The 13,751-nt window shown below is 47.5% G+C and overlaps 1 protein-coding gene across 1 annotated transcript in view; it reads left to right on the top strand.

Annotated features, from left to right (window-relative positions):
• Window positions 1-13,529, top strand: part of TP63 (tumor protein p63) — an 87,724-nt gene extending 74,195 nt beyond the window's left edge. The window contains exons 10-13 of the mRNA XM_035891216.1: window positions 9,740-9,897; window positions 10,861-11,005; window positions 11,871-11,964; window positions 13,233-13,529. Coding sequence (XP_035747109.1) covers window positions 9,740-9,897; window positions 10,861-11,005; window positions 11,871-11,964; window positions 13,233-13,529 — 694 coding nt within the window. The remainder of the gene's footprint in view (window positions 1-9,739; window positions 9,898-10,860; window positions 11,006-11,870; window positions 11,965-13,232) is intronic.
• Window positions 13,530-13,751: the final 222 nt, after the last annotated feature.

A 13,751-nucleotide genomic window follows, 5' to 3' on the forward strand; every position in this document is an offset into this window, starting at 1 on the left:
ATGACAGCTTTCACTTGGTGCTGACAGTTGCTTTGCCATAATTACTGTTTTCATTCTTCCTATATCAATAGGATGGGTTCCTGGCAACTGAGGTTGGTATTTGTGTTACCTTTCAGACCAGCGTGTGTGAGTCCAGCCATTTAATTTAATAAAACTTCTTTTGGCATGTCTCCTGGCACTTGTCCAGTTATATATTCATTTTTCTCAGCTGCTGAGTGTGCTCAGATACTGGGGAGAAAGATTAAGAGCTTTTAAGGGTGTGAGGAGTGGGGAGAAAAATAACTTTCAATGTTTGTCCAGAGCTGCTGCAGTTGTCTCTGCCAACAGGCTGCCATCAAGCAGGGTCCTCTGCGCTGAAATGCATTTTCAAGCAATAGCTTCTTGGGTGCAGTTGCGTTCTGGGGCTTTTTCCTCAGTAATCCAGGGTATGATTTCATTCCTGAAGGAATGTGTTCAGGGCTAAGGGCCATTTAGGCTGAAAAGACTGTTGGATGCAATTGCACCCCAAAAAAAAAAATTGTAAAGGAGCTTCAGGTCTTGATGTGAGAATGGGGAAAGAAGACACTTTGTAGGAATTGGTTTGGGTAAGAGCAAACCTGTGTGCGAGCAGGTTCAGTGAAGTGCACACTGCTGGGAGATGTCCTGCCACCGCTTCCTTCCCAGGCTGGCCAAACTCAGCAGCACGGTGACTCCTTTGTGGGTCTGTTCTGGTTTTAAAAGAAAATGTCTTTCACTTGATAAGTTAGGATGTACTTTCAGAACTCAGTCTCAACTTGCTTTCATTCAAAGTGTATGTTAAAACTGGGAGCTAGGAAAGTGCATATGCGGTGACCAGATTTGAATGTGTAGGAAGCTGTAGGTCCTAGCAGGGCTCTGTGGGGCCGGGAGTTTTGTGGCCTTTTGCTCTTCATCCTCAAAACAGAGCTGCATCCACATGTGCTCCATGGTCAAGCCTTGATGGAGAAATTGCTTGATTTTTCAGCTTACTTTTCTGAGCAATGGTTAACATAGAAAAGCTATCTAAGTGTGTGGGAAGAAGTTTCCCTTTAATTCCTACAACATGGAAAGCTTCTTCACTTTTGAAGAGTAGGAAAAGCAAGGATGAGATTATCATGGTGAAAGGTAGCTTTAAAAAAAATGAGTCTGTCATTTTAGAAAACAACAGTATAATTGCTCTCATGCACACACAGACCAGCATTGCGTTTGGCAGGCCAGCAGATGCAACTGGAATAAAAAGGATAAATCTGGTGACAAGCAGAAAGCTTCGGGTCCCACAAGATGACAAAAAATACTGCAATGCTCCACATTGTGCCAGACCATAATCTTTCTCTGTCTCATCTCCTCTCTCTGTTTGCTCCTTTGTGCATGGTTTTCTCCTATTTACTGTTATGCCAAATACCTTCATGATCATAGGTGGGAAGTGGGGTTTTTTTTTTTCAGCTGCAGCTTCTTTTCTTCCTTTTTCCCTGCCAATTCCTGGAGCTCATATTTGAACAGCAGCACACACATTTATTTAGAAGACTTCCTTTTCATGGTCTGCCACCGTTGTTTAAAACATGGGTTTGCCAGAAGATCCCTGCTGCCAGAGATACCAGAGGCAGCCTATGCCTTGTTGGGGAGGGAAAGTTTCTTCAATACTCTATTGTGAAATAGATTTACCATCAATATTCCCCAAAATACCTGCACAGTCTCTAAGGGTCTTACTGGAAAATACTTTTTCATATTCAAAAAAATTCCTGTGGTGGGTTTCACCCTGCTGAGCACCGTTTTCAGAACAGTCTGTACTTGAATTGGCCATAGCATGATTGAAAGGATTTCACAAAGTCTTCCGGTGGCTACCATGCAGGGGGCTTTTATGTCCCAGCAAACGTTTCTCTCAATCAGCAGGGTTGCACCTACCAGCCCACTGGCTGCCTTTCAATCTAAGTGAGCAGTACAGCTCGTTATCCAGACGAAAGGGAATTAACCTCGCAAGTGAGGTGTGACGGAGCTGGGCTATCCAGTGCCTGGGTGCTCCAGCTGAGACGGGAGCTGCACGGATCATGGCACTTGCTGTCGCAGGGAGGGGGCTGGTGTGGAAGGTATTCTCAATATCTCCCCCTAGTTGCTCTCATTTTTGGTGTGGAAGCTAATAGTGAATTTTTGCATGGTTTGGTGTTTAGTGCTGTGCTTGCATGTGCTGTGAACTCCAGGCACTTGGATAGCATTCTCACTAGAGAATTGCCAAGATGAAAGTAAGGAAGAAAAAACGTGGGATTAGGTATATGAAGCCATGCTGCCTTTGCTTTGCTGTCTCCGAGAGCGCAGTGCCTTCCACATCAGCTGGTGGCCCCAGGGACCCCTCAGCTTTCATACGGAGGGTCCCCTGGCTTTCTAGAGATGTAATCAATACGGCCCTTTCACTGCAGGCACCATCCTCCCTCCCTAGCACCAGGTTCTGGTTTTTGAGTAACTGAAGTTTGAAGTGGGCTCAATGGAAGCTGCTTCTCTCCTTTTCCTCTTTGGCTGAGTGCTTTTTTTCTCTTCTATTTGTCACTGGGAACAGTATCAGAGTACCATTTGCCCCCGTGAGACTGGGACACAGAAATGAGATTTCCTTATCAACTAGTTGTTTTCTCTTCCTTGCCAAGCACTCGCCTGTGCCTGTGTCTTTCCAGCTTTCTAAATCTCCCTGTTGCCTACCCTCGCTGTAGGTGCTGAGACCTCCACTTTTCCCCCCATTCAAAGCCCATACTGTGATCATGAAGGTGGAAAATGACTGTTTCTCTCATGGTGGCTGGTGAAGGGTCCTGTACATTCATCTTTTTCTTTCTCTGGTTCCTTCTCTACAGTCTCCTTTCGGCCTGCTTCAGGAGTGAACTCACGGACTCAAGGAGAGACCCTCCCAAACAGACCGATGCCATCCTAAAACATTCCAGCCCCCCAAACCCATCAGTATATCCATAAACTGAGCTGGTGGAGTTGCTTTGCCCAGCTGGTGGGACTAGGAACAGTGGGGCAAATACACAGCCTGATAGCAACCGAGTAAATAGTGAGAGTAATCTCCTGAAGGGACTCAAACTTTGCAAAAAAAAAAAAAACCAACAGACACTTCTACAGACCTCTTAGCTGTAGCCAGTAGCGTTGGGAGGTCAGGAACCACAATGTCGTCTGTCTTGGTGTTAACGTTTATCCTGGTTTTGTAACCTGTTGATACTCTTTCCTGTTACTTCTGTATGTGTGAAATTTGGCAGGGTTTCTCTGAGCAGGTCTCAATTTTAAATGCCTCTTGTCTTGTTTAAATTAAAAATGTGTTCATGGGCTGGGGGGGGATGGAAAGGGTTGGGTGTGTTGAAACAGTCTGTGATAGTCAATTTGGCCTGTTTTGATGCTGGTCATGCAGTAAGGGTGCAAATAGAAGTAGTATTTGTACTGCTGGACAGAGGGAGGTAATAATTATATGAATTGGCACTGGTAAGAAATCCTTTTTTTTCCTGAAGGAAATGCCCAGTAATTTGGCATCGTGAATTGTTTCCCCTTGCTTCTAACCATAAAGGGTCTGATTTAAAATACATCAAAATTGTAGGGAAGAGTGAGTGACTTTGACTTTACCCCAGCACATCTGGCATTAATCCAGCTTTGCTGAACTTGGAAAGGTCCCTCCTGGCTCTGGGGGCTCAGTGCAAGTGGTGGGCTGAGCTGCACAAGGTGAACCTGAGATTGGAGTCTTTCTCCGTAATGACATCCATGTGTGCCCAGTGTCCCTGTCCCTTGGCACCTGGGGGGTGTGAAGGGTTAGTGTGTCCAAAACTGCTCATTGCCTTACCTGTGAAAAGGGGTCGGAACTTGCCTCTTCCCTTGCAGACGTTCAGCAGTTATTACATGTCACTTTAGAGTATTCATCGACCCTACTATGTTTTTACCCCATCACTACAAACCTCACAGATTGAAGGAAAGCAGTGCCAGCATATTTTGCAGCTGACTCAGCCAAGTGGGCTCAGGCCATGCCCACCTTGTTCATTAATCCTGCAACCAGTGGCTTTTGCTTGTTGTGTCCATGAAGTGCATCCCGGCTTAGCAATTCCTGCGCAGGAGACTGTTTCTCACCAAGGACTTGTAAATCCTCACACTGCTTGTATCAAACTCTACCTCTGAAGGCCATTTGTATGGGGCTTGACAAGGTGGATTTTTGAACCCTTTGCAACTTCATCTCTTAAGTGTCAAGCCCAGACCAGTACAAAGGAGTACCGGCCGTGGAATTAACCTGGCATTGCTGAACATGGTGCTAGGTGCAGGTGTTGGTGGTGAGGGAGGAGCTGGTTGAGGGTGGGCATGATGGCTGCTGTGGCTCTCCCCACTGAGAGGTGCTCAAACATCCTTACATGAAGAACAGCCCCTGATGCTGGTGGAGAAGTGTCCTTCAACCCACACTCCCAGGCAGTGGCATCTCTCCTGAGGAACCCTCCAATGTTGATGGCTGCAGGAAATGGAAATGTGAAGAAGTTACTGAAGTTACACCAGGAACGATGCTCCCTGTGGGCTGGTGTCTGCCCAGATACAGTGGTGGTTGGGGAGCAGAGCTCATTTGCAAATGCCAGTGACCAGCAGCCCCTAAGAAACTGGACTGGATCAATCTGATGGGGACCTGTGGGCCTGCAATGCTGCAGTCCATGCTGGATTTATTTGGGGCAGGTGCATACCCAGCTCTGCCACACTTGTGGTTAGGCACAGCCTGAAGAGAAGGTGCCTCCCAAATGCAGAGCAGGCCTCCTGGCCACCCACTAAGAAAAAAAAAAAAAAAAAAAAAAAAAAGCCTGATGTAGTGGGAGAAGACTCTTATCTCTGAACATCACATCATCCGCTTCCAGGCAGCAGAGCTGGGATCTGAGCAGGTGATGACTCGTACTAACATCTCCTTTGAGAGCCATATCCCATCTCCGGATATCTCCTTCGTTGTCTTAGCAAGACTTGTTGTACTATAGCAGCATGGGGAAGGGATGATAGCCAAGAGCCCCCAAAATTGTGATTAAGTATAAATAACAACTAATTAAAATACTAGCCGTGACTATTTCATACAGTCGCAGCTCTACCTTTGCTCATTGTGTAAAGCTAAACAAATCAAGTGCCTCTGTACTTTGCCTGGAAGCTCCAGGCAGTACTTGGAGATCACAAAGCAGGTAACTATTGCTCTGTGCCTTTTTATTTGGGAGAAGAGAGGCAATACTATCACTTTCCCTGTGAGAGGTGGGAATCTGAACTGCAAATGCAGCCCAGATGCAGGATTGTGCTTGGCACTGTCAGTCTCTCCTTCCACTGAAGGTTTACTCCTAGATCTTGGTCTTGTCTGCTTGTGGATGGCAATACAGAAATACTGCAAGAGGGACACACCTATCTGTATCTAGTGCTCTGCTCTGGGGCCTGTCCACCAGCAAGTTGGAGGAGGCAGCCCACCAGAAGATACAAGGCATCCACAGCCTGCATCAGGAGATTCCAGCTCATGCTCCAGTTCATCATCTGGTCTGACCTCTAGGAAATATCTTGTACCATGATGGGTAATACAGCACCTGTATGTAAATTATTTGGAGCCCCCTGTCCTCTGGAAAGGCTTTCAGAATTGTCCTCCTTACCTATAAGAGGATGATGATTGTGAAACTGGTCTTAATGGTGACTTGACTTGCTCGCCAGCTACTAGGTGGTTATCTTGGAAGGTGCATTTGGTTTTTTTTAATCCAATAACCTGGAGCTGGAAGCAATTGGAGTTTCCCAGCTGTGTTCTGATTTTTTTTTCTTTGTCATCTCTGGGGCTTCAGAAAAGCAGGCCTTTTCCTTTCAAGGAATAACCAAATAGACTAATTGGGCCTTATCAGCCAGTCAGGTCGTATCAGTCTATGCAAACTAATTAATGTGTATCCACTCCCTCTATTATAGCTCCATTCCTTGGAGAGCAGATTGCATCCACTGCCTGCCTTGGGAAATTCCCATACCTGAAATCCAAAGGGAGTCGTTACCACCACCCTTGCCCCTGTGCTGTTAGTTGCTGACTGCCATGTTCCCAGTTTGTTTCCAAGCCTACAAACCACTTAGGTGGTTGAAAAGATGCACTATTGCTTGCTTTAGAATAGCAGCTGTTTGAGATGTGGAGAGCAAGGGCATCCCTCTGCTTTTTAGTGTCCTTCTTCACAGGCCTCTGAAGTGGATGAGTGCAACTGAGCATCACCTGTGTCACTTGCGTGCCATTACTAGTCTACAGCAGTGACATCCCAGTGTTATGCAGCCCAGTGGGCAACCTTACTTGAAAAAGCATTGCCAATGGGCGCGTTGACCCTGTGTGAACTTGGGATGTAATCCTTGCTGCACTTGCTGCGGTTCCTGTTAGGAAAGGCAGGCCCAGAACTGGACAGCTTTGATGCCACTTGGGCCTCTCTGCATTGTGACCAGCTCTAGGTCTTCAGGGATTGCAGACTGAAGGTGCAGGGACTTCAGTGAAATCTTAAACTCTCAGAGCCTGAGCTGTCCTGTTCTTGCACTTAATGAGCCTTTGATGTCATTTGCATTAAGGCTGCTTACATGATGGTGTGCTCATTTAATGTGAATTAACTCTAGGACCTGTCTGCTTAATCAGGTAATTGGTCTATCTAAGCAGCCTCCTACCTCTGGTGAAGGGCTGATATCCAGCAAGCTGGGGAAGTGCAGAATTATACAAGGTAACCTGTGAACTGAACTATGCTTCGTATTTGGGAGCAGGAAGTCCCTTCCTGACCTCTTGGGATGATCAGTGTATGCCTTGGAGCATGAGAGCCGATTGCCTTCATATAAGCTTGCATAACTACAAATGTTATTGGCTAAATAATTACATAGACTCTTGAAGAGAGAAAAATCAGTTGCAGAATGTGACTCGGTGCCTTTCGTATCAGACTGTTCCAAGAAGTATAATAGTCTCTTAATTGAAGTCCTTATACCTTGATATTAAAATGCATTTCACTGGCATGGATATCAAAGAAATTTTAATGCTCCTACTTCTAATCTTTCTTGAGACATAGTATCATTTTCATGAAAATCACTGTGCATGGCATTCTTCTAATACCTGTTTAAAAAAAAAATTGAGAAAAAGGCAATATATTTTAAACAAATCCTCAAACACCATGTAGTCTGTGTGTTTAATACCAAAAATATTTTCTTGTGTTTCTGAGGCTGTTGCTATACTGATGTGTGACATTAATTTTCAATAAAATTTTGCATCTTGGTTTATCTTGGGACTTTTCTTTGGCTAGATGGCTTTCTCTAGACCTTTTACATGTCTGCTCATGTGATGGAATTGTTTAGTTGAAACGAGTATGGGTACAAAGAAAAAAGCTTTTGTTTCCTGTTTTATTCACTTGAGATTGATTGTCTTAATCTTGATTCTTATGAGTATGAATGAGATAAGAATGGCCTATATGTTCAAGCTATATGTTCAAGTAGGCATTTGTTTTCTATAGCGTAGGGTGCTTTGAGTTGGCTTGTGTTTGCTTGCTGCTTTTTCTTTTTATCCCCAAAGTATTTTGCAGTCTCCTAATAAGCTTTGCTGACATCAGTGTTGGTGGCGGAGAGGGCAAGGTTCAGCCCACTACTCACCTCCTTGGAGAATCTTGCTTCGTAGCAAGAGGCATCCTTTTTAAAAAAAAAAAAAAAAAAAAAATAAAATGTTTCTAGTCATGAGCTCTCTGAATAAAATCTGTCCTGGGCTTAAACAATGCCACTAAATCTTTTTTGGGAAGTTTTTGTTGATTTGATCTGGGATTTCACTGTGTATGTGGTGACCTCCTTGCTTGTGTATCATGCAGATTTTGCCCTAAGAGACTATTCAGGTGTGCATTAATTTCAGCTGAAGCTCAGTTAAGATAGGTGCCTGAACCTGTAAAGTAGAAATATTCATTTTGGTCCTAAATCCAGAAGCCTCTTAGGTTAAGGGTGGTGTCAACCTGACTTGAATTTCATGGCTGGCCTCAACTTTTATAATTGGTGAATTGAAACCTCAGATCTGAATCGTTCCCTCCACCCTGAAAAGTTTGGTCTGAACTTCATGGCTCAGTTTCACTTCCCCTTAGGAGCTGCTGCCATCGTTAATATTAATTTGTGAAACTTCTTGTGCTTTCCACTTCCTTGAGTCTATGAAGTTTGCTGGATCTCATCCTGCATCTTCGCTGCCAAAGGACAGTTCACACCCTTCGGTACCTCCTGTAATTGTATAATTAGGCAACGTTTCTTCAGGGCCTTAGATACTCCAGCCTGTTAGCATAGATGTTTTCTCCACCCAATACTGCAAGTCTTAAAAGTGCAGGAAGCTGGAGACAATGTAATTGTATGAAACTTGACCTTGAGTGCTGAAGGTTTTAATAAATTATCTAGGAATAAGCCTTTTCTTTCCTTTACACTTCGCTTATTTGAAGTAATAACTATTCTCTTTGCACAGAAGGAAAGCCAGTTCCCAGCAATTGGTGTAACCAGTTATACCCAGACAAACAAGTTTCCCAATGGGAAATAAGATGGGAATGTGCCCTTGCACGTTTGCTGCCGGGTCACTGTGATATGGCCAAATGAGTGCTGGGCTCCATGGCGAGCCGAGTGACCTCTGCTCTGTTGGGCGAGCATGGCTTGTGAGGGTACGTTTTGTTTGGGAAGCATGCCTGCTTCTCCAGCACCTTTGCTTAGTCTTGGAAATGCCCCTGGTGTCGGAGAAAGAAAAACCCACTCTCTTGTGGCATGGCATTGGTCTGCCAATTGCGCTGTTGGGCCTGCTTTAATGATCATTTTCTGCATATCCCAAATAAGACCCCACTCCAGATGGGATGCCACAGCCGTAACTCGATCTGGGAACTGGGCTGCTGTTCAGAAGCGGTCTGGTCTTTGGGCTCCGGATTGCTTACGAGGCGGGATTGCAGCTGGGACCCTCGGGGATGGGGAAGGGGAGCTCGCCAGCAAGATTCTCTGGCCTGGTTCATGGATATGCTGGACGGAGTTTGGGTCTGTCTGGACTTGAGGGAGGCGAGTGCTGCTGTTGAGCGGTAATAAGAATCTGATACTCTTTGCAAGCAGCCTGCAGGGTTTGGATACCAAGTTCTCCTTAACACCAGCGAAAGCTGTGTGTCAGCATCCCAGGCAGCTCTGACCATCGCAGTAGTAGTCCCTGAGGTGTGTGGAGTCTGTCTGGAGCAAAAAGCCTCTGGCTGTTATATATATATACACTTGATAACAACCTGGTTATACAAATAACTAGGAATTTTGGAGAAACCAAGGTGATAAGCATAACCTGATCTGAAAAAAGTTTCTGCAGTCAGATTTTAGGGGTAGTTAGGATGGTTTGAGATAGCTTCCTCAGCTCTTGTTCTTATGAAAAAGCCTTTGACCACAAGGAGAGCTTAGCTTAAAAATACTATTTTTGAGTTTTGGCAGCTGTTTGCTGGCTTTGTATATGTTCCTTCAACTGAAAAAACTTACGTAGAAACTTTTCCTTGTATAAAAAATCTGAACCAAAAGTGAAGCTTCCCTTTGTCAGTATTTCACCATTTTTTAAAAAAAAAAATGTCCAGAATATCTGGGGAACTTCTTATTTCCTGTTGACTCTCCCTCCAGTGACCTTCATCTGCGATGCTCCCATGGTGTCAGTGATTTCACTAGCAGTAGCTCACCACTGCCACAAACAAAAACCGTAGCCCCTGGGATGCGTGCTCTTAACGACCAACTGCTTTAATTCCTGTCCTAACATCTCCTTGGTTTGCAGGACCTCCATGCAGTCGCAGTCATCCTACGGCTCCAATTCTCCACCGCTCAGCAAAATGAACAGCATGAACAAGCTGCCCTCGGTCAGCCAGCTAATTAACCCCCAGCAGCGCAATGCCCTGACCCCAACCACCATTCCCGACGGCATGGGAACCAACAGTAAGAAACCCTCGCTCCTCCCTCTCCTGCTCTGTGCGTGCACCCCACTGATCTAGGGAAGGAGACTCAGCATCTCCAAGTGGCTAGTGTTAGTCCAGGGAGCCTGGAGTCATTTGTGGTAGCAGGGCTGGGAACCTGCAGAGCCAAATACTGCTTGCTTCTGTGCCACGGGGCGAGCCACCTGCTTTCTCCCAAGCTTCAGCATCCTGCTCTGAGCCTCACGGGGGTAAACAGAGCCCCTGCTTGCTGCAGATTGGGCTGGCTGCACTGTCATCTGTCTTTCAAGACCTGCTGTTTCCTTCCCAAGCAGAGGAGATGCAAACATTGGCATACTTTTTCCCCTCGGCTCAGTTAAGACAATTCTTGGTTTCAAAGGAAATACCTGCATCTCACAGCTCTGTAACCTGCTTCCTCCTGGCTGCTGGAGAGTGCCCAGCAGCCCTGTAAATCCAGGATGCCAGACATGGTTCTGGGGGCTGAGTTTTGTTGTGTTTTTTGGTTTTGTTTTTTATTATTATTTCAAAAGCGCTGGGCTCTTGCCCACACCTGTTGCTGATCCCCTTTGGGTGTTCTCAGTGTCTCTGAAAACAAAGCTGTTTGGCTTCCATATTGGGTTACTCCACTGGCTCTGTCCCGCTCCTCTCCAGCAGGGAAAGCCGAGCTGCCTGCAGCTTGCTTAGGTTTCCTCCCAGCTTGTTTGTAAGGGAAGGTGACGCGGTGGCGGTGGCACTGCCAACAGTGGCTCTGCTGAGGGCAGAGCTGCTGAAGGACTGTCCCTCATCTGGTCCTTGTGCTCTCATTGCGGCCCTGCCTGAAATTCCCTGAGAGCTCACTCTGTGCCGGACTCTGCAGGGGATTTAAGGCTGCTTTGTCTGCGGGTGCTGTCCCTTGGTGCCATGCTGGGGGTGAAGCAGGGGTCTGGGGACGCCTGGGTAATGATGTGCTCCTCCTTCTCTCCTCCAGTTCCAATGATGGGCACCCACATGGCCATGACCGGCGACATGAATGGCCTCAGCCCCACTCAAGCGCTGCCTCCTCCCCTCTCCATGCCTTCAACGTCCCACTGCACCCCCCCTCCTCCGTACCCCACAGACTGCAGCATCGTCAGGTGAGCGGGAGCAGGCTGCCCGGCACACGCTTCCCATCCACAGGGAGCAGAGGCTTCGTGTCGGGAGCCTGAAGGGTCCTGCCAGGTCCCTCACCCCGTTCTCCTGGAGCACTGCATCCCCGTGGATCTTGGCAGTCCTGAGGGTTGGCACCCTCTGGGCACCAAGCCTCAAGCCCCCACCTCTGAGCAGATGAGAGAAACAGGGACATTAGGACTGCAAGAAAGCTCAGGGATGCAGCATCTATTGGACTGGTGGAGCTGAGGGTGCCAGTCTTGCAAATATTTCTTTTTTTTTCTTTTTTTTCTCCTTTTTTTTCCCCTTTGGCCCCTTGACAAGCCATGGCTGGGGTCAGAAGCCCCCTCTGCCCTCCATGAGGTCAAACAGGTTGAAAGATGCTGCCCATAAAGGAGGAATCCTTTACGCTTAGGGAGGAACATGCTGATTTGAAGCACTTTGTGTGCCTGATGTGTCTGAGCCCCAGACCCACCGCCTTGCTGAAGCCCTCTAGCTGTGCAGCAGGCTGCTGCAGGCTCAGCCACCTTCTGAGTGAAGCGACCTGGCAAGAGGGTCCATGTGAGTCTTCCTGCCCCAAGGTCCAGCTGTGTAGCACCGGCTCTTGGATAAGGCAAGGTGCTGCCACAAGGGTTATCTGCTAGGAGCCAAGCTGAAGGACTCCCTCATATGTTTGGTGTGGCAGCGATGTGGCTTGCTGGCCTGGGATGTCTTGGAGATGGTCAAGCCAAGGGTGAAAGCTTTGTTTCCTGTTGCTGCAGGTTGGCTGAGTGTTTGGTTTTTCTGTGGTTTGGGCTGTTGCAGCCAGGGTGATCCTTTTTTCTCTCTCCTTCCTTCCTTCCTCCTCTGCAGCTTCTTAGCGAGGTTGGGCTGCTCATCCTGTGTGGATTATTTCACGACCCAGGGGCTGACCACCATCTATCAGATTGAGCATTACTCCATGGATGTAAGTAATTCCTCACCGTTTCCTTTGTTTGCACTCTTGGCCCTGCTGTAGGAAAGAGTCAGAAATCCAGACTCAGTATAATTTTATTTTTATATGATTAGTTTGATTGAAGGCTGTTGCACACAGGGAAGACTCGCTGTGAGGTGAAGAGAGGCTGGACTCGGGGCCAGCATTGTAACTGCCTTGCCTGGCGCAGAGCAACAGTGTCTCCCCCTCCCCACCACTGTGCATTTTAGCCCCCGCAATGGCCCCAGCCCATACTGCCTGTTAATTCTGCAAGGCTTGGTTTCAGTTTACACCGCTCTGAAACACCTCACCTGCCTGCAGACAAGTAGGCTGTCCAGAAGTGGTCTGCATTTTTCTCCTCCCTGCTTCTCTTTTCTGGCCTTACCTTAACGATCTTCCCTTGCCACTGGCATCTCAGCCCAGTTGTTTTGTTTTTTTTTTTCCTCTTGCACGGCTTTTGCTGCGGGGTTGCTGCTGCTTCTCCTGTGCCATTGCTCTCCTCAGAGCTGGCTGTCCCCTTTTTTTGCCACAAGACTTTGCAAGGCTGTGGTGCTTTTCTTCCTAGCATAGGCTACTTTCCTTCTGCTGTTGCTCTAATTAGAAAAGCTGACCCAAATTAACCAAACCTGGTTGCTAATTTTTTTCAGAAGCTGATATCACGTTTCCCAGACTTTAGGTAATGCTACCCTCAGGTACTGCCCAAGAGGTGGTGGGGCCTCAAAGGCCAAGTTTTCTAAGGTTGTGTGTCTGTTCTTAAATTTTGGTTATGTTCAAGTAATTAAGGCAGTTCCTATAGAGTCAGCCCCAGAGCTTCAAATACTGGAGCTCAGACTTGAATTCTAAAATCCTTTTGCAGGCTTTGAAATAAACACAGTTTTCAAAGCCATTGAACTTCTACAGCCCAGCATCCACCACCATAGATAACCAGCAGATCTCCCTGAGGTTGTCTTGGAGGTCTTGCAGTCCAGTTAACGTCTAGCCGTAAGTCACTGTATCTTGTGCATGAATGTGTGTTTTGTGTAACTGCAAAACAGACCTTGTGTCATCAGTCCTTGCTGCCTCATGGCTACACATGCTAGTTCAGAAGTGAACCACCACCTTCAGGATTAGTGGTTTGTCTTCTACAGTGCATCATGGCCACCCAGATTTTAGCAGCTTTGTTGGTTAATAGGCATTTGCAGGGTGGCCCAGAGGCTGCTTCTACTCCCGGAGCCCAGCTTGCCCAGGGATTGCCCTGCTAAGCCCTCCGCCTTGCCTTGCAGGATCTGGTGAGCCTCAAGATCCCGGAGCAGTTCCGCCATGCCATCTGGAAGGGTATCCTGGACCACCGGCAGCTCCATGACTTCTCCTCCCCTCCCCACCTCCTGCGCACCCCCAGCGGCGCCTCCACCGTCAGTGTGGGCTCTAGCGAAACCCGGGGGGAGCGGGTCATCGACGCAGTCCGCTTCACGCTCCGGCAGACCATTTCCTTCCCGCCCCGCGATGAGTGGAATGACTTCAACTTCGACATGGATGCCCGGCGCAACAAACAGCAACGCATCAAGGAGGAAGGGGAGTGAGCTCCGCTGGACCCTGTTCCACCCCGCCTCGGCCACAAACTGCTCAGCCCTTCATTTGTCTTCCTTCTGCTTGGTACTGCACCCCTGGACGAAGGGCAGAGGGAGCCTTCTTGCTCACTAGTACTAGTTATGCTCTTGATGATGTCTAGGTCATACTCCTGGACCGTGACCTCCACCCCAGCTCTTGCAAGGGGAAGAGCTGAGCGAAGGGGGAAGGCGGGT

Source organism: Egretta garzetta, unplaced genomic scaffold (assembly GCF_000687185.1).
Source record: "Egretta garzetta isolate BGI_Z169 unplaced genomic scaffold, ASM68718v1 scaffold333, whole genome shotgun sequence".
NCBI lineage: Eukaryota > Metazoa > Chordata > Aves > Pelecaniformes > Ardeidae > Egretta > Egretta garzetta.